The sequence below is a fragment of the Hypoxylon trugodes genome (genome assembly GCF_022578975.1).
Source record: "Hypoxylon trugodes strain CBS 135444 unplaced genomic scaffold F4822scaffold_4, whole genome shotgun sequence".
NCBI classification, from domain to species: Eukaryota; Fungi; Ascomycota; class Sordariomycetes; order Xylariales; family Hypoxylaceae; genus Hypoxylon; species Hypoxylon trugodes.
Genome location: NW_026250019.1, coordinates 1013095 through 1038792, shown reverse-complemented (window position 1 = coordinate 1038792; position 25698 = coordinate 1013095). Strand labels below are relative to the sequence as shown.

The 25698-nt window shown below is 47.5% G+C and overlaps 9 protein-coding genes across 9 annotated transcripts; 6 read left to right on the top strand and 3 right to left on the bottom strand.

Moving 5' to 3' along the window:
• Nucleotides 1–1079: 1079 nt before the first annotated feature.
• Nucleotides 1080–2810, top strand: F4822DRAFT_398784 (putative methyltransferase-domain-containing protein). Its single transcript, XM_051457722.1, has 3 exons — nt 1080–1611; nt 1689–1856; nt 1946–2810. The coding sequence occupies exons 1-3, from the start codon at nt 1361–1363 to the stop codon at nt 2232–2234; spliced, it is 708 nt and encodes a 235-aa protein (XP_051315324.1). The 5' UTR covers nt 1080–1360; the 3' UTR covers nt 2235–2810.
• Nucleotides 2811–4336: 1526 nt separating this feature from the next.
• Nucleotides 4337–5307, top strand: F4822DRAFT_398782 (uncharacterized protein; the record flags this gene model as incomplete). The annotated part of the gene is made up of 1 exon (XM_051457721.1): nt 4337–5307. A coding segment is annotated over one exon (365 nt), but the record flags the coding sequence as incomplete, so codon positions are not given.
• Nucleotides 4794–5796, top strand: F4822DRAFT_204561 (uncharacterized protein). The gene has a single exon (XM_051453771.1). It carries the CDS (start codon nt 4879–4881, stop codon nt 5701–5703), a length of 825 nt encoding a protein of 274 aa, XP_051315322.1. The 5' UTR covers nt 4794–4878; the 3' UTR covers nt 5704–5796.
• A 337-nt stretch (nt 5797–6133) lies between these two features.
• F4822DRAFT_398780 (uncharacterized protein) lies at nt 6134–7811 on the top strand. Its single transcript, XM_051457720.1, has 3 exons — nt 6134–6164; nt 6237–6990; nt 7055–7811. Exons 2-3 carry the CDS (start codon nt 6720–6722, stop codon nt 7135–7137), a joined length of 354 nt encoding a protein of 117 aa, XP_051315321.1. The 5' UTR covers nt 6134–6164; nt 6237–6719; the 3' UTR covers nt 7138–7811.
• A 343-nt stretch (nt 7812–8154) lies between these two features.
• On the bottom strand, nt 8155–11186 carry F4822DRAFT_398779 (uncharacterized protein). The gene is made up of 2 exons (XM_051457719.1): nt 10672–11186; nt 8155–10606 (listed from the first exon to the last, which is right to left on the bottom strand). The coding sequence occupies exons 1-2, from the start codon at nt 11020–11022 to the stop codon at nt 8558–8560; spliced, it is 2400 nt and encodes a 799-aa protein (XP_051315320.1). The 5' UTR covers nt 11023–11186; the 3' UTR covers nt 8155–8557.
• Nucleotides 11187–12351: 1165 nt separating this feature from the next.
• F4822DRAFT_427892 (uncharacterized protein) lies at nt 12352–13354 on the top strand (the record flags this gene model as incomplete). The annotated part of the gene is made up of 3 exons (XM_051460819.1): nt 12352–12907; nt 12967–13035; nt 13104–13354. 3 exons carry the CDS (start codon nt 12352–12354, stop codon nt 13352–13354), a joined length of 876 nt encoding a protein of 291 aa, XP_051315319.1.
• Nucleotides 13355–14110: 756 nt separating this feature from the next.
• On the bottom strand, nt 14111–17507 carry F4822DRAFT_398774 (TRP-domain-containing protein). Its single transcript, XM_051457718.1, has 2 exons — nt 14779–17507; nt 14111–14725 (listed from the first exon to the last, which is right to left on the bottom strand). Exons 1-2 carry the CDS (start codon nt 16989–16991, stop codon nt 14692–14694), a joined length of 2247 nt encoding a protein of 748 aa, XP_051315318.1. The 5' UTR covers nt 16992–17507; the 3' UTR covers nt 14111–14691.
• A 1998-nt stretch (nt 17508–19505) lies between these two features.
• On the bottom strand, nt 19506–22136 carry F4822DRAFT_427890 (uncharacterized protein; the record flags this gene model as incomplete). The annotated part of the gene is made up of 2 exons (XM_051460818.1): nt 19506–21145; nt 21239–22136. 2 exons carry the CDS (start codon nt 22134–22136, stop codon nt 19506–19508), a joined length of 2538 nt encoding a protein of 845 aa, XP_051315317.1.
• Nucleotides 22137–24173: 2037 nt separating this feature from the next.
• F4822DRAFT_427889 (cyclophilin-like domain-containing protein) lies at nt 24174–25365 on the top strand (the record flags this gene model as incomplete). The annotated part of the gene is made up of 2 exons (XM_051460817.1): nt 24174–24528; nt 24596–25365. The coding sequence occupies 2 exons, from the start codon at nt 24174–24176 to the stop codon at nt 25363–25365; spliced, it is 1125 nt and encodes a 374-aa protein (XP_051315316.1).
• Between the last annotated feature and the right edge of the window lie 333 nt (nt 25366–25698).

Below are 25698 nucleotides of genomic sequence, written 5' to 3'. Positions count from 1 at the left end.
ATAACCATAGACATTTCCTATGTATCCAGTCACTCTTTCCATAGCTCTTTAGTTATCAATCTAAGACTATTCTTTCGAGTATAGTGAGAGGACTCCAAGCCTCTCTGACGAACAGAGCCTAATTGATCACTTGACCTACTATTGATACTGTTACCTTCAAATCAAGACACCCCGGATTAGCCGATCCAGCAACGACTATACCTCTCTGAGGCATAGGTTCGTCACACCTTTCTAATAAACAGAACTTACTTAAATATTTAACCTATTATTAATATTATTACCTTTAAATTAAGATATCTTAGATTAGCCAATCCAGCAACGGCTATACCCCACTAGGGTATAGGTTCGTCACAAATTCTTATAAGGCCAATGGTAGCTCAAGTTGAGTTACGGTAACAGGCATATGGGGTTTCCTGGTACGGTACGTAAATGAAAATAGGAATTTCCTTTGCTGCGTTTGGGTACATTGTAAGTGGGTTTATGATCTAATCCCTGCTCGTCTACCTCTGATGGTTTTATCACCACAGCAGATTTTTGAGAGCTAATATTCTCATAATCAATCTATCGGATTTATTTGTGCTTTAAGTAGCTAGCTAGAGGTGCATCTCCTTTTAATTGACAACCATATGGTTTCCTTCGAAATAGAAATGGCGATTGAACAACACTTTTAAAATGTTTAATAGAGAAAAGTCTACATGGTCCCTTCGTACTACCTGTGCTTATTTGTAACTCGTTGTGATACACGTAAAGGGAATAAGTTGGCATCTGGCCGGCAAGGCTGTCCTTCTTGCTTCATGTATTTGGTTGATTAGGTCTACCCGCCTAGAGTTTGTTCTAGCATCCAGGCAATCCTTAAGAACCGTAAAAAGTCGATGCTTTCTATCCTACATAATTGTATCAAGATAACATTGAAGTACATGTATATCCCTCGTGATAAAAATTTCTAACGCCTCTTGCGTCAGTATAAGGACACAAGTGAGACAAATGCCACCACTAGCTCTTGGCAAATAATTATCTTTTGTCCCACTACGGGCCGAGCTAGCTTATCGTCAAAAAAGACGCTAAGTCGATTCAATTACCCGAGCTCCGTAGCGCGGTTTTCGTGATAGTAGAATAAAGCGGGCGGTAGGCACGGTCCAGACCCCGATGGACCTCCGGGAAGAAGTCAAGCACGAACACAACAAAACCCTTTTTTCTGGGCCGGTTGAGCCCATATTTCTAACTCTTCAACCTAACTACCCACCTAAGCCTAACTTACTAAACCAGTTCCACAATGTCTTCAACAACAGCTGTTACAAACAGTAGTAGGTAGCAACTACAGCTAAAGCCCGAGACTTTACTATCCGCGACAAAAACAATCATGCTACCACCGAACCGTTCTCCGTCACCGGAGTTCTCGCCCCTGGCTATCGGCGAGGACCTCTCCCCGCTACCGGCTTACAAGGCCGCGGGCACGGCATCCATCGACTTCGGCGGTCTTCTTGGCGCCGAGCCCCTGAAACTACGCGAGGACTTGGCTTCCGGGTGCGGCGGACAGACATGGCCTGCGGGTATGGTGCTTGGGCGACATATGCTCCGGTATCATCGCGATGATTTGCGGGATGCGCGGATGTAAGTTCCCTTTTACTTGACTTACTATAATGTTCCTGTGGGGTGTGATGCGGTGATGTTAACCCGAGTGTGTACAGATTGGAACTTGGAGCCGGAGGCGGACTGGTGGGCTTGGCAGTAGCCAAGGCGTGTGCAGTTGACAAGCCGCTGTACGTTACGGATCAGGTGGAGATGCATCTTCTCATGGAGCATAACATCGTCTTGAATCATCTGGAGGACAAAGCTAAAGCTGCGATCTTGAACTGGTGAGTTCTTCTTACCTCTTCCCCCTCCTCACCTTCCTCATTTACCACGATGGCAGCGATAGCCATATATGCTCACCTTCAACTCTCAGGGGCGAGCCTCTCCCGCAAGAGATTGTAGCTTTCAAGCCGGATGTGATCCTAGCAGCCGACTGTGTCTACTTTGAGCCAGCCTTCCCGCTGCTCCTAGCCACGTTGTCGGAAATATTGCGACTATGTCCGTCCGCCACGATCTACTTCTGCTTCAAGAAGCGGCGTCGCGCAGATATGCAGTTCATGCGTAAAGCACAGAAGATGTTCCGGGTAACCGAAGTCGAGGATGAGGATAGGCCTGAGTTTAGTCGGGAGGGACTGTTCTTGTACACCTTCCGTGCCTTGTGAGGACGAGTGCTGGAGTTTGATGACTTTAATGATGCGCATGAGTTAGGTATTGTTTATTGCTGGTGAAGACGGCGCCACGGTCGTTAATAGAGGTTTCGGGTTAGAGGAGACCCTTCGCAGGTGCATAGACATAGACATTCTGCTTTATAGCAGAGAATAAATGACTACCACCGAGTTAAAGTTGCACGCAAGCGAGAGGCATCGTGAGATTCAATTCCATATGCTTTTTGTGTAAGGCCATGGTTAAGTAACCCAGATCTGATTGACGATCGATCGACCTGCTGGGTATTAACTTATCCTACCACGTGGATAATAAAGGGTTGTAGCGCATTGCTTTTCGCGCTGTAGTTTTCCGGGATTCCCTTTTAAGTGTTCGCTTAAGAGGCGTGGAGCTAATATAGAGCGAAAGCCCAACTAAACAGCGGTGTAATTCGGGTGCCCCAACACCTGAAGAAGTTCCCGGCTCCTTAAAAGAAAAATAGATAGTAGAAAGCTAATGCAGAGTAGCCCGAAGGATCTGGGTTTTTGTTCTTTTATGCCAACTTATACGGTGGCAATTGCATTAGTGGCGTCTGTAGTGGCTGAAATCGACTGCTCTGGTTAGGACATCAGATATTGCATTATCTTGGAGGACCGGTCAGCTTCAGCGAGTCGCTATTCTCCTATCTGACTGCAGAAAGAAGGCGTCGCGCTGATTAAAGCCTATTCGGGTTCTGACCGAGGTGACACAACAGGATACAACCGGCACCGAGAACCAGTGTCATGGCGTTAAAGCAGCCCCTTAACTTTGCTGATTCATGGGGTACTTATGATGAATTGTCCGAGAATAAGGGGTCGCTTAGTACATGATTAAACCATCTGATAATTATGCTCAAGGTTGATGCCGCAACTTAAGCTTAAACGTCTTTTCGACGAAACGAAGTACGTATGATACTTCATATGTGAGATGGAACTCAACTTTAATTGATAGGTTTTGTGGGTTGGTGTCACAGTTCTTTAGAACGCGATATCTACTCGCTAATCTCTCACACGCTTTGCTCAAGCAGGCTCGAAAGTTCGCAGGATATAGTCGAAATAGACAATTACTAAACTTGATGCAAGCGATCGAAGATCTTCGCTTACCAAGCCAATGAAGATACCAAGAAAGTGAGTGTCATTGTTCGGATAGTTACAGCGTGGAGAAACTTGTCGACTAAAAGCGGTGGAACATCTACACGTTTTTCTGCAGAGAGCCAGACGTCAATATCTTTGAACAGACGTCAAAAAGTATATGGGATAATTATTCCCGAATTTTCGTTGGCGCCGTCCGACAACATCCACACCTCCACGAAATAAAGGGTACTTAACTAACATCGGACCGAGTTTCCATTCACGCGGGAACACTACTAGATGGTGTTGGCGATTTAGATAACCACTTAATCGCTCCACATGTCTCGACTAGCAAATGGTGGAGATGTTGTTAGCTAATAAATATCTCAACCGGAGAGAGCCGGACTTGGGGAGAATCTAGAAGTTGCTCTTTGGTGCTTTGGTGGATCGACTTAAAAAGACGGCGTTCAGCCCTTTCCAAGGACGCTACGTGGTCGACAGGTGGAGATCCTTCTCGTACTGCATATACACACGTTGGCACTTGCAGATAATTTTCGCAAGGAGCGGGGCCAATAGCCGATTAAGCAAGAAAGGGTAAAAAAGAGGGATCTTCATGAACCGGTCCTGGTGCTAAGGCGTGATTTAACTGCTTTAACTTTAAAGTTCGGTTTTTTTTTTTTCAGGGGGGTGTCAGCTTAGGGCTGCGGTTCCCGTACCTGAATGGTACCTTGACATATATGCAAGGTACCACCTAGTGATAGCCAATTAGATGGCGTGAGGATCCACTCCTGAGAGCCCTCAGCCACCACGTAACTCCTCATCCCCTTCCCCCCGGAATTCGGGGTACCTGATTGGGTCGAATGTTCCCAAAGCGAAAGAGGCACCGTCTAGGAACCCCCCAGTTACCACCTATTTCAACATGACCGAACCAATCAGACACAGCCTCCGAAAGAGGATAGGTACAGCGATTGTACCATCAGGCAGGAAACTTGCGATAGTCCTGATTCCGCTTTGTTATGTTTTTTTCTTTCTTTCTTTTTTCCCCTGCTCCTTCGTGTATACCCCTGTCTTTTTGTACCTGCGGCCTCCACGAGGGAATTCATTCGAGTCCCCTGTCCCAAATACATAAGTTTCATTCCCCTACGTTCCTTTTCCAATTCCCTCTTTTTTTCCCTCTCCTTAACCTCGTGTGCTTTTCCACAGTCACAGATCGACCGTACATTCTTTTCCAGGAGCAGTGCTCACTGTATACATTCATTCTCGGTACAGCTGCTCCATCACACTCATTCTCATCACCCACGGAAGAGAACAAGAACTTGGAACCGGACCCTACCAATCATTTTAGGAAGCCTGATAAAAAGAAAAGAAACATTGAACTTGAATAAGACAAGACAACAACAAGACCCTTCTTTGTTAACGCATCCTCGACAACGCTTTTGAAGATATCCCCTCTGGCTGGATCCCTGATTTTACTCGTACATCGTCAACACTCGATTCTGTCCCTTTTTAAAAGCACATAGGTACATTCATACCCAAAACAAACCATCCAGTTACCATGAAGTCCGCAGCAGTAGCCGCCGCAATCCTGGCCTCCGTTGCCGTCGCGCAACCCCACGGGCACCACCGTCACGCCCACGCCAAGCGTGAACTAGTCACAGAATGGGAAACCGTGTGGGAGACCGCCACCGTCATAATCGACGATGAATCCACGCAGACCATAGCCCCGTCCCACCAGGAGACGAGCTCCGGTTACCCAGGCCAATTCTTCCAGACCCCTAGCGCGAGCCCAAGCTCCAGCTCCGCTCCCGCCCCAACACCCACCACCACCGTCAGCCTGTCCAAGGCGACCTCGTACTCGGTCTCAATCCCATCTGTACCATCCGTACCCTCCGTCCCCATTCCCGCACCCAGCTCAGAGGAAACCCCCACACAAGCACCCACCACCGCACAGCCCGCCCCCTCATCAACGAGCACCTACGCCGCGACCCCCAGCGGCTCCGGTAGTTCCACCGGCAGCGACGGAATCCCCTTCAACCAGAAATTCTCGGGAGAAATCACATACTACAACGCGGCCCTCGGCGCCTGCGGGTACGAAGACACCGGCGTCGACGACTCGGAGAACATCGTCGCCATCCCCAAAGCATTCTGGAACGCCATCAGCACCCTCACAAGCTACGGTATCAACCAACCCGCCCACCCCCTCTGCGACAAGACAATCACCATCACCGCGCCCAACGGCAAGACCACAACCGCCAAGATCCGCGACCGTTGCGATGGCTGCAGTGGCGATGCCATCGATGTCACGCCCCACACTTTCAAAGATCTCTTCGGATCCTTGGATGCGGGTCGTTTGGACTGCTCTTGGACCATCAATGAATAAACGGAATCCACCATACACCGTTTACAAGCGTCAATTCAGTACTTTTTTCTGTTATCTTTGAGATTTCGGCGCTAGCAAAATAAAGTGGACGGAAACGGTCGGTCGGGACGGGTTTCCAGTGAACGATGAACCACATATAACGGGTTGACCAACCTTGATGACAACATTCCCCTATCTATCTATCTGTCTATCTGCACATCCTTTGGTCCATTTCTATTGCAAATCTTTTTGTATATTCAAATGTTTCGGGAATGTCACAATTATATACCCAAGGGACAAAGCCCGACCTGGATGGATCGGCGGTCGAATGAATAAAAGGTGTTCTCTGTTCATCATCGTCTTTGGGATAAGGGGCATTTGGGAAACCAACCGTTTTTGCCTTCGTGGATATCATCTTACCTTTTGATCCTGAGTTTTATGGATCAAGGTATTTTTTGGGAGCGGGAATATAGACTTCAATTCTTCCGTACATATTAGTACTCATTTACCATCTGGGTAGAAAGGATCTATGGATCAGGAAATGGAATTGTTACATTCACCTAAAAAAACTATGATATAACGTGCCATGTGTCTTATGTGAGTGAAATGTCCGAAGTAATCGATAATATCCGGTATCTATCGTAATGTTCCCGAGGCAATAAAATGATGTATCTAGTCCTGGGGTGTAATGATGGAAATAGGAGGTAGGCCTCTAAAAATGTTCATAATAACTACCTAGGTAGGTAATAGACTCATTGCAATGCCTAACGCAACCCATCTAATTGGATGAAATTGCCCTATGTTCATTGTCGATGATCTCATCAATTTCGAGGCGTTATTGGTCTAGGTTCCCCCTGAAAATATAGGACCTTGGTAAAAAGACATATACCTATGACATTTTCAAATGCTCCTACAACAGCGCCGATCGAGTGCAGGTAGATACGACTTCATGTCTCGCGTCTTCTCCCCTGTCCCTATTTGTGGTGGGATATCCAGCCTAATTCTTCACCACACCTTCTGATGGTCACCTGGTCTTCATGGCTTCTCCTTTCGTCGTCTGGAGAGTCACTCTTGTCTGCAGGCGGTGTCAGGGAATGTTGCGGGGGAGGATATCTGGCCCCTTCAAATGGAGTGTTGTAGGTATCTTCAACTCCTTTCCGAGCCATCTCCAAGCCACCAACATATGCGTACAGTCTGCCAGAACCCGTACCCAAACCGTCGCTTACGATAGGCATTCAGACGCTTCAACTCCTAAGAGAGCCATGCGTGGTGAATACGAGCTCGGTCGTCCGGTCGTGAGAGTCGGGCCTGTAACACTATGTAAGCTGTAATCCCGTACCTTCAGGTCTCGAGAGCATGGAGGAAAGCTCACGGTGTGTCCCAGTGCTCGTCATTGGTGATGGTGATGTCAAAGCCCGCCGACCATGTCGCACGAGCGATATGGCCGGGAAATAACAAACGATACGAAAATGAAGTGTGAACTCGAAATATAATGAGAAGGACTTGAATAGATGCATTTTGACGGTATTCGAGCAAAGCGATTCATCTTCAGGCCGATGCCTAGACGAAATCACCAGAAACGCATGATGGATGATGGGTTTTTGGATCAACATATGTAGTTTGGGAGGGCCTGCTCGATCTGTTCCACTGTATCTCGGGCCGGTTATCGGCGTGCTCACGGGAGTCCTATTGATTGCTGTGGATAACTCCTCTCATATGAGGAAGACCACGGTAATTTTCGTATCGAGTAGTTCCAGTGAAACTCCTTCATTTCGTAACTTCGGTAGAACTTGTCGTCGTCGACAGTATCCTACTCCGCTCCTAATAATATAATTTTTCTATATTAAATGTATGATGCCGATGTTGATGACAGCATTGATGATGATAGTGGTGGTCGTAATGGTGGAGGTTGGAGCCGCAATCATGGTGATGGTAATAGTAGTGGTAGTAATGGTGGTAGCCCTATAGTGTGGTAGTGGTATTAAGAAGTAAGAGCAATGGTGACGGTGTTAGCTGTGCCAGTAGTGGTAGTTGGAGTGGTGGATTAGGTATCTAAGTAGCAGTACCATAGTAAAACCTGTGGTGGCAGGAGTGCGTAGAAATGTGAGTGATGTTGTATGAAAAGAGGTTGAGAGAAGATTGGGACATGGTAGTTTGGGGGATGCCCGTCCTTTTATACCCCTCACAGTGGGCAAAACACTGCCTTCGTTGACGCTTTCCAAGTGAGTTGATGATCGTGGAAGGCAGAGAGACTCTCGTATCCTTCGAAAAAAAACCCAATCCAGAGACCTTGAAGCTTAACAGGAGAGGTGACTACCTAGGTACCAGAACACAGCATCTCGTGATCGTTTTTGAGGTACCTCTTTCTGTCTTTGTGGTTATTGTCTGTCGATCTTAATAGATCTGCTACTTGCGTTGAGTTAAAATATGTCTTGATGTTGCTTGTCACCTCAGAGGTTAGCATTAATAGACTCAGACTGTAACAAACTCAATATAAAGTATCTTCTCAAATTAGCGCAACTTCACTTAGTAACTTCTATAACTTTATTCATATCAGTCATCGATCGGCAATAGTGTTTAGAGATCTAATGGTTCTTTCTTCTTTCACCAGGTGTTGAGTCTAAACTCGGAACCTATTGATACTCGTGACCGTAATCATAATCATATCTGCGTCATTCTACCCCCTACTCTCCCCTACCAAAGCAGTAATTTAAACATTTAGACTCAGGGAAAGTCTATCTAGAAATCCTAGTATTTTCGCCGGGTATCCTTGAAGACTCCACGGTACACTCTCCGTCCATTTATGCTTGATCTCCAACCTTTGAACACAAATATGCCTAACCGACCAAACGCCAGAAAGACTAATCATCCTCTCTCATCGACCTAAACTTAATAATCCTTCAATGTACTTCTTCGTATCCACACCGATACCCTGAGCAAGTCGACCGGCTCCGTCCGCCCATCCGCTACCTCCTTCAGCATATGAGCTACTAAGTCCTCTATACCTAGAATGCTCTCCCGCTCGACGAATTAGGAAGATCTCCTTGCTGACCTTCCCTCTGGGTTGTGTGCTTTTTGGCTGATCTTGTGATTCTGTGCTATCTTCTGATTCAGTATGCTGCAGGCTCGGAATTTGGCTTGTACTGGAGGATTCTGCGGGCTGTGGTAAAGGTTGTGTAGCATCTTTCTCTATTAAGCGAGTCCATACAATCCACCAGCCACGGCTCGTCTTGCATGTGCGCTCCAATTCAGATGGATTTGTCGACGTCGTGATGAATGTGTTAAGGATCTGATTGTGCGTATTTATAGCCTCGACCCTGGACCAGACCGGTTGAGCATTGTCCTGCAGCATCTGTCCAGGTGTAGGTATGCTAGGAATAGTGGAATGAATGGTCATGGCTTCTGGATCCCAGATGAGGTCGAAGATGTGGGAACCTACTCCACCAACCTCTGGTTTTCCAGGACGATACGTTGTAGACGTAGCTAGAGGTTTTCGTAGTGGTGCAAGTTGGTAGTGTAAGGATCTGTAAAGCCCATCCCACGCCAACGAGTCCGTTCTGTTCTGGAATAAAAACGTATAGACGAATGGTTTATTGACATATACCACCACTCGCACCTTTTGGGTCTTGTTGCGATCCTGACTGTCAAAATGAGAAGATGCATCCGGAGGATCTCCGCGACCAGTCTTTGACGTTAATTCGTGGTCTTGGCTTCCGAAATCTCGTGTCATCTCAGCCTCGGGACGTTTTCCGTTTTCTAGCTCCACTGTAAGAGTCCGAAGTAGGACTCGAGAATTGTATTCCACATCTTCGAACAGAGAATCGGACTGCTCTCGACTCTCTTCTTGCTCGGTAGTATCGGTCTCTTCAACGTCTCCTAGGAGACCGATGAGGTAGTGGCCTGAGTCAATGCTGGGTGCTTTAGAGGGGCGACGGGAATCGCTAGAGAGAGCCTTATCCTTGGATGTTTCTCCAGACGTCACCCCGTCTTGAGCAGTACCCTCAGCTCCAACAGAAGTACCTAATGTCCAGTGGGTGCCATATCCCATTTTAAGATAGCTCATAAATTTATTCATACCACCTTCATCCAATGCTTCTTCGGCGGGTTTTGGTGCTGCTGTTCCTGGTTCTTTCGGATCCGGAGGTTTCCCTTGCGTCTCTGATTGCTTCAGATTGACTACGTCATTTGTTTCTAGGGTCTTAACTGTATTCTTGCCCGCATCCGTACTGCTGGTAGAAGCATGCTTTTTTGGTTTTCTTGCTTGGCGTACAGAGGCAGGACTGTCTCTGACTCCGTAAGCATCTTCACCCCATGTATATAGATCTTCCATCCAATAGGTGACATCACGAAGTGACTTTCTTGATAGAGTTCCTACGCCCAGGAATATTGCGCCATCTTCCGCGCCGGGTTCTTCGCTCGTGCCAAGCCACTTTGATGCCGATTCATCAGCCGCCTTGGAGTCTTCGTCTGCTCCAGGTTCTGAAGGGCCAAATTTCGATACGATCAAGTCAAGAAGTCCCTCGACTCTATCGACGAAACCTTCGAGAACTTCTCTTTCGCCACTTCCACGTTCCTCCTCGCCAACACCAACACCAAGTTCACCGCAAGCGGCAATTTTGATTCCACCAAAAACATTGGTGGCTGGGTTTCCGTGTAACATCACATCCCATGTAGATAGGAACAAATCCCAATACCGACTCAATATGCTGACAAATTTGGACCGTTTCGATCGAACGAATAAGGCACTTAGGGATGCCGCGTGATGTAGAAGGAATATGGAGTGAGCGCGCAAAAGGTCTTGCATGAGCAGTGCAGCTGGCTTTAGTTCTCGAGATGAATATTCGACATTTTCGGACTCGTCTTTTTTGTTCGAGATGGGGGCTCCGAGCCTAGGTGGTAAGGGTAGTTTTGTCAAATCGACAGACTATACTCAAAGGCATTTTGTTAGTACTAATATGGTCCTGAATCAAGCAGTTCATATTCTCTTACGGCCAGAATCCACCAACCTGGCTCCAGCTCATGTAGCACCACACGACTCTTTTCTGTTTCTATAGTATCCACAGGCTTGCCATCAGAAAACCCGCGACTAAATTCGACCATACCCTGGGCCAAGCCAATTTGTCTCAGTCGTTCGTTACGTTCATCTTGCGAAATACTGTCGGTAGGTTTGCCACGTGAGCGATGCCGCCGTTTCTTGGACTGAGTATTCACGGAAGCATAATAGACAATCTGGTCGTCGATAGTTTCGTCGGTAGCGCCTAGGGAGGGATTGAATATGGCCAGGAAGCCTAGTTGGGCTGGTACTACTGTGGCGGGAGGAGGTGAAGCAGGTGTCGCCATTGCGATATAGGTTCAAGTGTTATTACAACATCAGTAGGTAAATTGTGCCTTTCGAGGCGGAATACCGCGAATAGGCACATAAGAGACTAGCAATACATGAATAGGGACAGAGTGTGAGACAGACAATAACTTAGTATCAAGGAATGTAAGATGTCATTTAAAGATGTAAAAGCGATGAATTCAATTGAATTTCGAGTTTGGAACGCCGAGGTCTGGGGTAGCTGCCTTATCGCATAAGTGGGGTTATTTTCCGCGATAAGATGTATCTCTTTCCTTCATCTCATCCCTTTATCACATATCACGCTAGTAATCATACCTCGTTAAGTACAATGAATGAGATACATATATACGATCTTGAACTGAGTTATATCCAGTTACCATCCTTCAGCGTGACAGTGAAGAGTTAAATAAGTAGTAAATTATATAGTAGGACTTCTCAGGCCGTACGTATAAGTTAGGAACGTATCGAAGTATATCATTTATTGACCTAATATACTGCCTGGTTACCCGCCTCCTACTTGTATGTACGTGGCTTGGAGAGAGTCAAGTCATGTGTCCCACAAAAGGCCAGGTATTTCTACACCATCCTGTAGATGCCCAAAAGATATGGTATCTAAAGTAAGTTCCGGCTAGGTTAACGTTCCACACATCTCGGCGAAGTCTGGTGTTACACCACGTAGGAGCGGATAGGGGATCGGTAGGTAGGTAATTGTCTACCCCAATACTAAAAAGCAATTTCTGACAGTATTATAGGGTACCTAGTAAGCACATGCATCGTGAGGGCCTACCAGATCTCCTAGAGCACCACCACCGCCAAGGGGTCATGAAAGCATATTGTGTGACCGACATCCGGCCATTGGAGAATACCATACAAGGGACAGAAGAACGCCATTCAAACACCACAGAATAACCTGATAACCCTCAATTAAAATGAATTGAACTATTAAATCATGAAGAAGACAAAAGTCCCGAGCAGTTGAGCAGGGATTTGCGTGTAGAGAATACAGCCAAGATTGCCATCGGCGATAGGGGATTAGCCGAATAGGGGGCAAGCCTATAGGCGGACGTTAACTATTTCGAGTACTAACGTATGTCAGTGTCAACGTACTCCAAGGCAGCAAAAGGTGCATATTTCGGTGAGTGTATCGGTGATTAGATATAAGACCATCCAGAAGGACGAGGAGGGCAGATATATAAATCCCAAAGTCGAAGAACTATTCCCGCCATGTCGAAATCCGCAAACTCATCAAGTCTCTCACCTCGACTACTTGATTCCTACCTTTTCAAAGCACATTCATATATACCTAGGTGTCCCCTCTTGAAAACACAATGGCTCCCAGAGTTTGGCTCATAACCGGCACGTCCAACGGCTTCGGTCTCGAGCTCTCCAAAATCGCTGCCTCTCGCGGCGACCTCGTCATCGCCGGGACTCGGGACCCAAGTCGCGCAACCTCCTTATCCAACGTACCCAACATCACAGTTGTGCGTCTCGACCACAACGAACCCCTTCCTCAACTCCAATCCATCATAGAAAAGCAAATCCTACCAATCCACGGGACCATCGACATAATCGTCAACAACGCGGCCTACGTACAAACCGGCACAGTCGAAGAGACCACACCCGAGGAAACGCAGCGCGAGTTCGAAGCCAACGTCTTAGGTCCTATAAACCTATACCGCGCGGTACTGTCACACTTGCGGCAGAAGCGGGCCGGGACGCTAGTTACGATAGGGTCTATGGCGTGCTGGTACTCGATGAGCTGTTGCAACGCGTATAACGCATCCAAGGCAGCGTTACGGACCTATACGCTTGGCTTAGCTGACGAGGTGGCACAATTTGGTATCCGTCACTGTCTCGTTGAACCCGGTTACTTCCGTACTGCGCGTATGTAGCATTCTCACCTTTCGCCTTCCCATAGTGCTAACTCTTCTATTTCACCACAGTTCTCGAGCCCAGTTCCACTCACTTCGCCGCGACTTCGCAAACCGCACGCTTCCCCGACTACGCAGAGCGTAAGTGCCACCCAACTTCCGACCCCAACACTTCAACTACTTTTCTAACTAACCCTTCCCTCCATTAGTAAACGCAACAGCCGACGCAGGCTTCGCATCCATCCACAAGAACCAACTAGGCGATCCAGTCAAAGGCTGCGAGATAATTTACGACGTAATCACCTCCACCGGCATCGCCGCCGGCCGCCCCCTACCCCGATTCCTACCCGTAGGCAGCGACGCATGTGAAGAGATCGTAAAGAGCGCGCAGGCCAGCATCGACGGGGTGCGGGAGTGGGAGGGTATTGCGCGATTGAGTGATTTGCCGGTAGGGAAGTAAGTCAATGAACTACATAGTATATAGGGAGTATGTACTTTGAGAAAAAGGAGAAAGAGGTTACATGTGCCTAGGTAGGTAGGTAGGTAGCTTGGAAGCGAGCGCTTAACATAGCGGATATAGCAGTCAGACCGTTCAATATTAGCCAAGCCAATTCAACTCATTAGCATAATCCAAGACCAAACCTAACCGCCAGCCAACACAAGCGCTATCCCTCACCTCAATCCGTACAACCAACACCAATCCCCCTAAACCACACCCAATAACCCCCAATAACGCCCTCATAAACCCATCCTACAATCCTCCCCTTCACTCCTAGCCAATCGGTTCCCCTGGACCAGGGACGGATAAAAGTGGAGCACATTAATATATCGATCTTCCTCCCCCTACCATGTCGCGGTTCCTTCGTAAACCCTGTTCGTGCTGTGCCGCTAAATCACATTTCCGGCAGACAGCCTCAAATCCTTCGCATCAACGTACGCAATCGTGGAAATCTACTTCTTTTAATATGTTTTTGAACGTATAATGACGGCATGTTCCGCACCTTAAGAGATACTTACAGTAATCGCTCTTCAAGTATTGCTTTTTCTTGCTGTCTGTGGCTGCATGGCGTTAAAAGAAACTCTGAACTCCCCGGACTTACCTACATCCACTGTGTCTCAATACCCAGATAGCCTAAGGAATCCTTACACAACACAACACAGCCCTCTAAACCCTCACTCACACTCAATTCACACACACAAAAATCAAACCACAATATTTTGACGGAATCAATTAACTATTGACATGCTTCGCCGTCGACGATGTGGTGACGGTCTATCGGTGTAATAACCTTTAAATAAAAATCATGTCCCTAAAACTCCCCAGCCCAGCTGTGCCCAGGTCTCTTCGGAAATCTTTTTGCCCCCTGCGAATCTCTCTGGGCTTTGTATTTACATGCTAGTCACAGTTGATACAGGTTTGGTCTGGTTCTTGTAAAATTGTTTGCGTAAACATCCCCTCCCTTCCTAACGACGCCCTCCTAGTTGATGATGATGATGCTTCCGACGCGTTCTAGCAACCTTCGTAGGGCCGCCTTCTTGGTACAGTATTTGGAAAGTTTAGATAAAGATGTGGTAGGTTCGATTATCGTCTTATTGTCGGTAGTACCATTTCGATTACCCAACGGTCGCGTCATTCAAGATAGAAATCTTCGAAAAAAAAGAGCTATCCTCCTGTATATGCTGACCTAAGAAACTTAACTCCGGCTCATTTTTGTCATGATGTCCCAGTACAAAATAAATGTAAGGACTACGTCCAGTTTAAAAGAATCCCTTTTCCTCCCGCGTCACGACCTTTACCTAATGGTCGTAACCTGCGCCTCGTTGCCACGGGCTGTTTCTGGGTTAGCTTTGATACATATTAAAGAATAGTCTTATTGTACTCACCTAGCATTGTTCTGCGCTCTGTAACTAGGAGGGCTGTCGTTCTGAGCCCTGGAGGGGGGGGCGGAAGGGCCACCGTAAGGGCTAGGAGCCCTTTGCGGGCCTCCAGTAGCCGGGAAGAGCGGCACAGATGGGTCCACTGGGGAGTGGGGAGGGTTCGTGTTGTTATTACGGGCGTATGCGCCGTTTGGTGCTGCCGTAGGAATCGTCAAGTTTGATGTGTCCGTGCGGCGGCGCATCGAGGCGGACGATATGGATTCGTTGTCGTCATCAAGGTCCAAACCTTGCTTGTAGCCTGCCTTGTCACCACGAGCAGTTGCGGCAAGGGCATCCAGCTCAGTGGTACCCGTGAGCTGAGACTGAGACTTCATGAAAGAAGTTCGGTCATCAGCCATAAACTGGTAACGGCCATCGGGGTTCTTGCGGTAGAAGACTAGCGCAGTCGAAACGATAACCATAATCAAGAGGACAGTGGCGAAGATAGCATTAAGGAAAAACAAAATGAGACCGATAACACCATTGACCAACGGAGGCTGGTTAAATACATCTGAGAAAATCAGGAGGAAAATGGCGTTGATAAAGTTAACAGCACAGATCGCGATGTTGAAAGAGTTGGTGCTCTTGTCCATCCATGGTCTGAGAACACTAGCAGCGATCAGGGCACCAGCTTCGATGAGGAGGAAACCGACGGCCTGAGCAGTACTGCTGGGCTGCGCAAACGCAATGAACATGGCCTTGACCAAAGTGTAACCAAGAACCGGAATGATGAAGTAGTAGGCGGAAGCACGGAACTGGACGTATAAGAATCCCCACTTGTTCAACGCTTGGGGATCCGAGAAGAGGATATAAGCAGGGTTGCGGTGCATAGCGACAGAGCGGCGAGCGATTCGAATAACTTTAGAAGCAGCCCAACCCAGAGTAATCGTCATTCCTACAATAAAGAACACTGCCAAAACAACCTCCGCAGGCGAATCGACTTGTGTGAACTCCCAAAGGCACAAAATGGCCATCTGGGGGTAACCGATCAGGGTCAAACGGAATAGGATACCCTTGAGCACGGTGAGCCATCCATTACGGAACTCGAGGAACGTGTCGCCCTTCATCCATCCTTGCTTGACGGCCAACTCGCAGAAACCCTTGAACGCGGCAACAGCGCCAATCGTGATGATAACAAACAGGCAGAAGAAGATCAAACCAGTCATGAACAAGTTTGTCGTTTCGATACCTGCTCTAAAGGCAACACGCTGAATACCGTAAACGATGTAACTACCGGAACCTGTCATGACGTTGCCACGCTTCATCAGCGAACCAACGGCTCGCGGAACCAAAGCAGCCCCTCGTCGGTACAAGTTGCCTGCTGCCTCCGGAAGAACGTCAAGTGCGCGCTTTTCAACCTGCACTGACACAGTGGTTAAGGAATCAAAAATGGTAGACGGCGTACCACCGGTAGCACGTTGATACCAAGTGAAGATATCCTGCATGAAATCAACGTTAATGATACCCATGGACCACTGGAAATCCTGAGTCCACGATTGGACAACAGGCGGCAGGTGAATCGCAGTCAAGCCGAGCATGGCTTGAGACTGGAAGAAGCTGAACAACGAAAGAGCACCCGAAGCGATGTGAGCAGCTGCATTAGAATGACCTAGACCGTTGATAATGGCTGAAGAGCAGAGAACCAAACCGGCGATGATAGCGAGAACCCATTTTACCGCAAGTAAATCAACCGTCTTTCCGTTGGAGATATCGGCTTCGACGCAAGCAACACTCTTTCCGGTGTCGGTCATGTTCAAGAAAACACGAACGGTCGCATCTAAATCGGGGAAAGTGTAGGCAATACCGGGAATCTGAGAGGCAGCCGTATCACCAACGGGAAGGTTGAACTTCAACGGAATCTTACCCGCAGTCATGGGGCAGAGACCAGCCAAACCAATCTCGCAGGGGTTAACGGTCGTCTTAATAATTGTGTAGCCGTATGCAGAAATGGCGATGTCGAACTGAACATTACCTTCGACGGATGATGTTGCCACGATATTTAGGAACGCTGTATTGTTATTCGGTGTGTATACAACCTGGAACAAACTGGCCGTAAACATGGAATCTTCTTGACATGTGTTCAACGAATTCGATACGAGCATAGGCTCCGCGGCAGCGCCGGGAAGCAGTGCTGAAAGCCATGATACTAATAGTATCGATCTCAATGTTGAGAACCACATGGCCGCTAAATTTTGGTGTTGTCCGGACTGTAAATCAAGTAATCCTCCACCTCAATGCCAAAGATACCAGGTGTCGTAATATTATGTTGTACTCCTTTGTTGATAGCGACTGTACAGTCAATTACATTCGGGAGGAAGTCGACAAAGGGTTATCTCGATTGTCTCAAATCGAAGGAAAAGATCCCACCAATCCGGAAGAGCATAGGAAAATCGTAAAAAAACTAGCGAAGGTGTCGAGTGTCGGCCGCCCGTCCGAGCACCCAAAAGCGAGCGCGGTGATGGTGGTGGTTGGAAAAAGGGGGTCGTCGAATTAAAAAGGTTGAAGAGTCGAGTCCGAGGGAAAAAAAAAAGGAAATAGCCCTGGAGAACCCGTTCACGGAATGGGTTGTTTGGGTTTCCTTGCTATTTACGGCACCCGGGTCGATGGCGAAGTTGAGGAGAGAGAAAAACAATTAATGGAGAGGGAGTTGACAAACGATTGACTGGATTTACTAAGAAACTTGGAAAGAGGAACATTTGAAAAGGGAGAGCAAAGAGGAAAGCAAGGAAGGAGTACACCTTACTGCAGATGGTGCAGATGGTCGGCACAGGAATGTGGGGCTACTGTACATGGGTGTGTACTGGGTGTAGTGAATCTAGTCTAATTTGTGCAGGGGTGATGTGATACATTAGTACCTACCTAGGTACTTTGTGGAGTGACCTTTCAAGCAAATGACGCGGCTAGGAACCTAGGCGCTATGGTGATTTTGTATTCAGTCAAGTTTCAGGTATTCCCTTATCTAAATCACTAACATCACACTAGAACAACTGTTAGTGTACTATTACATCAATACCCGAACGTAACTCTCTAACAAAGCCTGGAATATCACTACCCGCTTGGCCTTCTTGGGACCCATCTTGGGACAACAAAAAATATGCGTACATAATAACTTGGAACTGGGTCTTCTTCTCCATGCACTAATTATTATCGTTCAGCTAATTGAAAGATAGAATGACCAAATGACAAAATGATGCTCAATCAAGAATTTACAACTGTAGATAGAAAATGCAGTCCAGGCAGTCGGTCACGTCATAAAGCGTTTAAGTCGAGCCAGGAAGGGTTGCAGAGGAAACCCTTACGAACCAATCCGCACCTACATGATGCAGATCCATTATCGCTCTGCGACGATAATTGTTTTCATTTAGCGTCCATACCTCCTCGTACACAGCCACCCCCCTAGCATTCAATAGATTTAGACACTACGAGTAGATAAATACATAAATAGGGAATTGCGTATTCGCGTATTACCATGTATAATTCCTATGAAGGTAGGTACAAAATATTTAAATTACAATTGCCTATGTCCCCAAATTTTAGAATGCTCAGCCTTCGAGTTTTCGTATTTTATCTGACATACATGTACATGTGTACGTATATACATGCATTAGATGATGAAGTACCGGTAGTGCAAGTATAAAATGTGCATGCCAGATACGAAAAAAAGAGAAGGCTCGGTTGACCGGCTTACTCTGTTTAGGTCGTTAGGTACTTCAGTCAACCGGCATCCCGGTGGCAGGTTCGCCGTTAATTTGCGGGAAAACCCACTAGAGAGATCGGCGACTCTTGCGTCATACTCATTCCCAGAACATACTCTAAAGTATCCTATCGTCATTAATCCAGTCAAATAGTTCATCTCCTGCTGAAACACGTATGCCTAGCCGGAGTTATATGAGGTCCGATACTATCGTGAGCATCACATCACTTTCAACTCATCCCTTCTAGGAATTGATTCAACTTCACATATGGAAAAGTTGGGTGGACAAAATATTATATCTCTAAGCTTACAATTGTGGAAAGTTGCTTACTCACAGAATATATCGTTGGCGCAGATCAGCATCCAACGAAGCTCCCAATAAAAGAATATCTTGGTTCGCCGATCTTCAACTCCGAAGTTGGACGCATTCACAGGACGGATCAAGTTGATATACTACTAATAGAAAGGAAGTGTTGTAACAGCACTGCCTCCATGTCCTCAAATCCTATCTAAGTACTTCTGAACCTATTGAGACACTTATTCATTAGATATCCCACTCTGATTTATACACTATGGTATCCTTACGCAGAAAATAGTATGATTGTAGGAAACACCATTGTAGTGTATGATGGGACTTATAGCTATTTACCTCGACTATGTTTTCCTTCATGCTAGTGACGATCAGGGCAATCAAGCAGATGAGAGAAACCAAAATCATTCGCAGATCAATGATAAACTACGATCCCAAACAGTTCGTGTTGGAAGACATCTATCTACCAATTGCTTTTCCAAGGGCCGGAGGAGCCGGATCTACACCTGGGTACGTATATTACACATCATATCAACCTCACTTTACTTCACAACTCAAGTATACACAAGAAGGGCTATTCAGAGGCTCAAAAAGCTCAATAAAAGTTACATATATCAACAAAACCATCTAAAACTCTAACAAACCCACCCTCCCGTAGCATCTAGCTACACCAATCACCCCTCTCAGCGTCTAAAAGACCTGCCAATTAGTCAACCAAGGTTGATTCCCGCTAGCATAGTCAACGCCATGTCTATAACTCCCCTTCAACTCCTCCTCATCAACGCCACAATGCGTAAACCCATCCCTCCCATCAAACCACCCCAACCCATACGTCTTCCCCAGCCCATCAAGCCGCTCCCTCATTTCCGCATTCGTAAACTTGGCCGTACCAACGAAATCATAAACCATCTTACTCTGGTGCACGAACGCAAGCACGCTGGCAATCGTACTAGGTTGCCGCGGCAAGAACGGGTGTCTACGGCGGATAAACACGACCGTCGCGACCACGCACAGATAAAGCAAGATCAAAACCGTAAGCGCGAGGGACACAGTAAACGAAAGCACAGTCTCAGAACCGGATCCTAGACCCTTTTGCAGGAATTGGTCAGACCCGGAATCGTGGTCCTCAGCTTCGCTGAGCATGTTGAGGAAATCGCGGCCTTCGACTGTGGCCAGACTGGTTACGAATATGGTTAGGGCTTCGACCATTATGGATCCCCAGGATACTAGGAACACCATCCAGTGCCGGTTTAGTAATGCGCGTACGGCGACTACGGCGAAGGGCATTGCGGTGTAGTCTAGTGTTAAGACTTTGGCCGGGGAGTGGCGTTTTGAGAGGATGTAATATGGTTCCATCATGCGAATTGCGGTTTCCAGACTACCCCAGGTCAATTTAATACAGACCGCGAGTGCGGTGACAACCCATGGCGCTTTATCCGTCAGGATACTGGCAGGTGTGAATAAGAACACGGGGATGAAACCTAGGAACACGAGGATGCCGAAGATAAACGGTATACAACCCTCAGCTCGCAACATCAACGGGTGTGGATTCTCCGGTAAGTCCGTGTCCTTGTATCTATCGCTCTCGCGAGAAGACACCAAAACCGAGTCCTCGGGGACCAAAGACGAGTTCCGTAGCGCGTACCGCCGGTTCTTGAGTTTCTGGTGGATGTCCTTATGTTTGGCGACATCCATGTCTTTGAAATCCATCATGATGTGACTCACGACCGCCATAGATGCTAACCCAGCAATCCCCTTGACGTCTGAGAGTAGACCTGAGCGTCGTGTATTCAGTTGATGGAATAAGACACACCCAAGCACCGCGATGATGAAGAAAGTCATCGTTAATAGCCGTGACAGGACCGCATCGAAGGTAATAGTCTTCTCAACGTCCGGATTGGCTATTCTGGTATCGCGGTCTGGGCCCACAACAAGCGCCGCGGCGCCCAACGTGGGGACCAAGGATACGGCGAGGAGAGTCGCTACGGAAGATGTGGCTACCGCCCAATGTTTTCTTTGCAGGGCTCGAAACGGTCTGGCGAAGTTGAATAGTGTGACGTATTCAACATTGATCGACTCAGAGGCTAATGCTCCACCCTCTTTCGATAATTGGTAGAATGCTTCGAGTCGTCGAACTTCAAAGTCGGTGTTCTGCCATAAGACACCGTACGTAACGGTTATTATAGTAGGCACAAACTTGAAAAGGAAGTAGTAGCCCGGGCCAAGGTCGGTAGCCTTCTCGAACGTGATGAGAGGCTTCTTGGCTGCCTGTTGGTACAGAATCTCTTGACAGATGGCGAGGGCCACAGATAAGAGAATCAAGGCAGTTACTATAAGGTGAGTGTTAGTAACATCTACGTCTAAATCGTGGATATATGTGAGGGGCTCAGGGGTAACAAATAATGGGGGAAAAAATCACTTACTATAAAGCCATCTCATCGAGAAAGGCTTCCAATTAGGTTGCGGGTAAAAAACTTCCGCCCTACTTTCCTTCATCAATAACGTCGACCGACGCGACCACTCCGAATCCAACCCAAGAGCACTCGGTCCCACCATCGTACTCAAATCCACTTCCGGCGGTTCTTCCACAATAACCTCAATAACCTCTCCTCTCCTATTCGCCTCGCTTTGGCCGAGCTCTCTAAGCCCCGCCGCCTTGGTTTTAGGAGTGGGAGCCCGTCCCATCGAGAAAGATTGCGTGAAACTCCTCTTAAGAGTTGGCGAATTCGCTATTAAATGTTCTTCCTTGATAGTAGCCATGGGTCCCATCCCTTTCCCAATGCCTCCCGTCAATCTGCCGTTAGCTTCTTGCTTCTGGAGGGACTCGAGGAATTTCGGGTCTTGGGAACTTATCGGTCCCGCGAAGGAGGTTATGTCGATCGCCGGTTCGGTGTGCCGGTCGTGGGGGGCATATCGGCGTGGGTCAACCCGCCCGGGTTGCGCGGCGTTTTGGAGCAGCGACATGTCGATGCTTTCGTCTTCGTGGATCGTATCTTGGACTCTAGCGCGAAAGCTCTTAAACCGCCTAGATGTCGACACGGAGCGACCCGGCGCCGGAATGGGTTGGTACCTTCCCCCACCAGATGCAACGAAGGGTACAGACCATGACGATTTCGGCTCGTAAGTATTATCGTCCGATGCGCCGTCCAACCGTGGAGACCCGTAGGCCGATTGTAGTGATACAAGGGATTCCCGACCCCGAAGCTGTGACGTTTCTTCGTCGTACGGGCCGTCTGACAAATCCGAGACTTTGTGGTTTAAATGATGTGTAGATTGCCTGCCGGGTTGGGGCGTAAATTGGAAATGATTATTGTAAGACATCTCTATGGCCCACTACCTAGGTACTAGGTAGTGTTTGCTACATGCGATAAGATGCAAATTTATGTACACTATGCTTGATTAGGAAGATTAGATACCATCAACACTGTGGTTTTGTATGTCCCCAAGCTGTGGGTCTGTGGTTTATCCTGAGGAATTAGGTACAAGTCGTATGGAGGTCTATGCTACAGATAGGACCATATTCGCACCCGTGCTATTTTGAGCACGATGCGTTTAAGCTGCCGAATGAGTGGATTTTTGAATGATTTGTTCTATTCCGATTTATGCTTGCCGACAGCTCCTATTTGGGTTCCCCGTCTAGAATGAAAGATTTAAGCACCAAGTTCGAAGTAGAGCATTAGTAAAAGCTCCGATATAGCGTATCGAAAACGAGAGACTAATAGATTAGGCGCTTGAAATGTAGGTATCGTGAAAACCTCGTACTAAACTGTTTTCGTCTATTGAAAAAGGACTCGTCGGGTACTGCTAATAAATACAAGAAAACACGCCATAGATACGAGAAGAAGAAATAGAAAGCATTTACAAGACACGCGAGGAGTCCTCCCGCTATTCCTAGAAAACATCCTACTAAACTAGGCGACGATTCTTTCAGCCGCCAAGGTCCAGGCAGGAAGACCAGTAGGATGGCGCCAGCTTCAGCTATGTGGACCGGTTTGTCCAGATGAAGAAAGCTGGGAAAATGTCTTGGGGGCCTAATTTTGGTGATAATTGATTGGAGGTGGTGATACTACGACCCTTGGCCCTTGTAATCCCCATCCAGCGAGTTCCCTGGAGCCGCATTAGTAGCGAGCTAATAACCAAGATTCTACACTGGAGATTGGTCAATATCTTATGCTGGGGAGAAACGTGGCTTAGCTGGAGCTGCCCAGCTTTGATGATATTTCCAAGATTGATCACGTTCACATTCAACAGTTGTAAAAATAAATATATCTATAATCTGATCATCATATAAACCCCTCTTGAAAATGATTCCAACTAGAGTCATACCTATATAATTTCACCCTCAAGAAATAGTACGAATTTCGACTACCATTATGATTGTCTTATTTCCTTATGCTTATCACTCCGGTCGCACAGAGAACGCCATTTATGACATGTCGGTTTCTAAATCCCGGTCTTATCTCTGCCGGTTCGGGTGGCTTCATGCGATCGTAAGAACCACCTATTATTTGAAGAGGGGATTCGATCCTGCTGGATTTTATCATGATATTCTAATGAGGGGAAATAATTTAATAAGACAAATCAGTAATGGGACAGAAAGGGAAAGAAAACATACCTATTTTCGAATAAAACCCGTCGTTCCTGTTCCTACCCGCATGGTCGGTTGTCCTGCATCAACCATACATATCTCTAAATAATGTCAATGTCTCAGTTGTCCGTGTGATGATTTTTCTTTTTTCTTATTTCTTTTGATATTTGGGGTGGTACAAATAGCTCTTGCATGCCTTCGTCGTCCCAAAGCCGCTGTTTTCTTCCAAGAGCATGTATGGAAGGGAGTAGATATTATATTAAATCTGGTATAAAGTCAATCTATTCTGAAGAAGAAGCTTATATGAAACAAATGCAACAAAATTCAAGAACAATAGGACATTGTAAATCCCTATTAAGAAAGCAGCTACGACGTGATTGGCTAGAAGCTCAAAGTTACAATAGAACCACTCGACCTACTCCGTCGGAAGGGTGGAACCCCGCGAACGCAGTAGTAGCAATAGCCCCGCGATTGTGTTCACCTAGAAGCTTCCACTGCAGGAAAAGCTTCACCTTCCACTTATTTCTCTTCGATTAGAGTCCGGTCGTACTTACACAGTTACATTCCAATTGCTCCTGCAGCCGAAAACATCAACCTTTTCTCCTATTACTCCTTCCTCTATTTGTCCTCTCCTCCACATCATAGCAAACTCACAATCGAATTCAATTCTCTCTCCAATCTTTTTCAACCCCTCATAAGTTCGTAATACCATCACCCCACTCTACCTTCTCTCACCACTACACAGCCTTACCGCACACAAAACAGCAACAATGGCAACCGAAGAAACCAAGAAGCGCAGCTACGTCTTCTTCGACGTGACCATCGGGTCTAAACCCGCCGGTCGCATCACCTTCGAGTTGTACGACGATGTAGTGCCGAAGACAGCCGAGAACTTCCGCGCCCTCTGCACGGGTGAGAAGGGCCTAGGCAAGTCCGGCAAGCCCCTCCACTACAAGGGCTCCGGCTTCCACCGAGTGATCAAACAATTCATGATCCAGGGTGGTGACTTCACAGCTGGCGACGGTACCGGTGGTGAGAGTATCTACGGCGCCAAGTTCGAGGATGAGAACTTCGAACTCAAGCATGAAAGACCTTTCTTGCTTAGCATGGCCAATGCTGGTCCCGGTACGTATAATTTCTCAACCCCTTCCTCAAGGCATCCCGTCGGTGTGCTAATACTTATTGCGGATAGGCACCAACGGCTCCCAATTCTTCGTAACAACCGTCCCCACGCCCCACCTAGACGGAAAGCACGTCGTCTTCGGCGAAGTAAAATCCGGCAGATCCGTAGTCCGCCAGATCGAAAACCTACGCACAACAAACGACAAACCCAACCAATCCGCCACCATATCCGACAGCGGCGAGCTCTCGGCAGCCGCCGTAGCCACTCTCTCAACTGGCGGCGCTAAGACCGCCGACGCGTACGGAGACGTATACGAGGACTTCCCCGAAGACGAAGCTGAGCAACCTTTATCCGCTTCGCACGTACTGAAGGTAGCATCCGATTGCAAAGACTACGGTAACAAAGCCTTCAAGGCAGCCGATCTGCTAGGAGGATTGGAGAAATACCAAAAAGGTCTACGTTACCTAAACGAAGAACCGGAAATCAAAGACGACGAGAAGGACCTGAGACAGAAACTCGACGCGCTGCGCTTTTCACTGAATAATAACTCGGCGTTATTGAATTTGAAACTCGAGGCTTGGGACGAGGCTCAGCGTAGTGCGACTGCGGCTCTAGCCTCGCCTGGTGCGACGGATTCTGAGCGTGCGAAGGCGTTGTACCGTCAGGGTGTCGCGCTTGTGCATCTTAAGGACGAGGACTCTGCGATTGCGTCGCTTGAGAAGGCGAAGGCGCTAGCGCCTGGTGATGCGGCGATTACTAAGGAGCTTGATACTGTGCGCAAGCAAGCTGCGGCGAGACTGGCGAAGGAGAAGGCTGCTTATAAGAAGTTCTTTGCGTGATTGTGCCGACGTTGCTGATTTTGGGCGATGCGTTAGGAGGGGGCTTCGTTTGTCCGAGGTTGCTTACTTGACTTACTGTCTTGCTGCGACTAGGCGATGAAAAGAGAACACGAGGGAGACATGGAATGCCACGAGTACTTCATGGGGATGCATTGATTCGGATTGCGCTATGTCGATTTTTCCCGACCATTGGCGTTGGACTCCGGCATATTCTACGCAAAGAGGAGCAACAAGAGAAAAGGAGGAAAAACTAAAATCTATCTACGATGGCAGGAATTCATCTACTAGGCTCGGCGTCTACCGCTTCTTTTCTTCGTATTAGCATGGATGCTC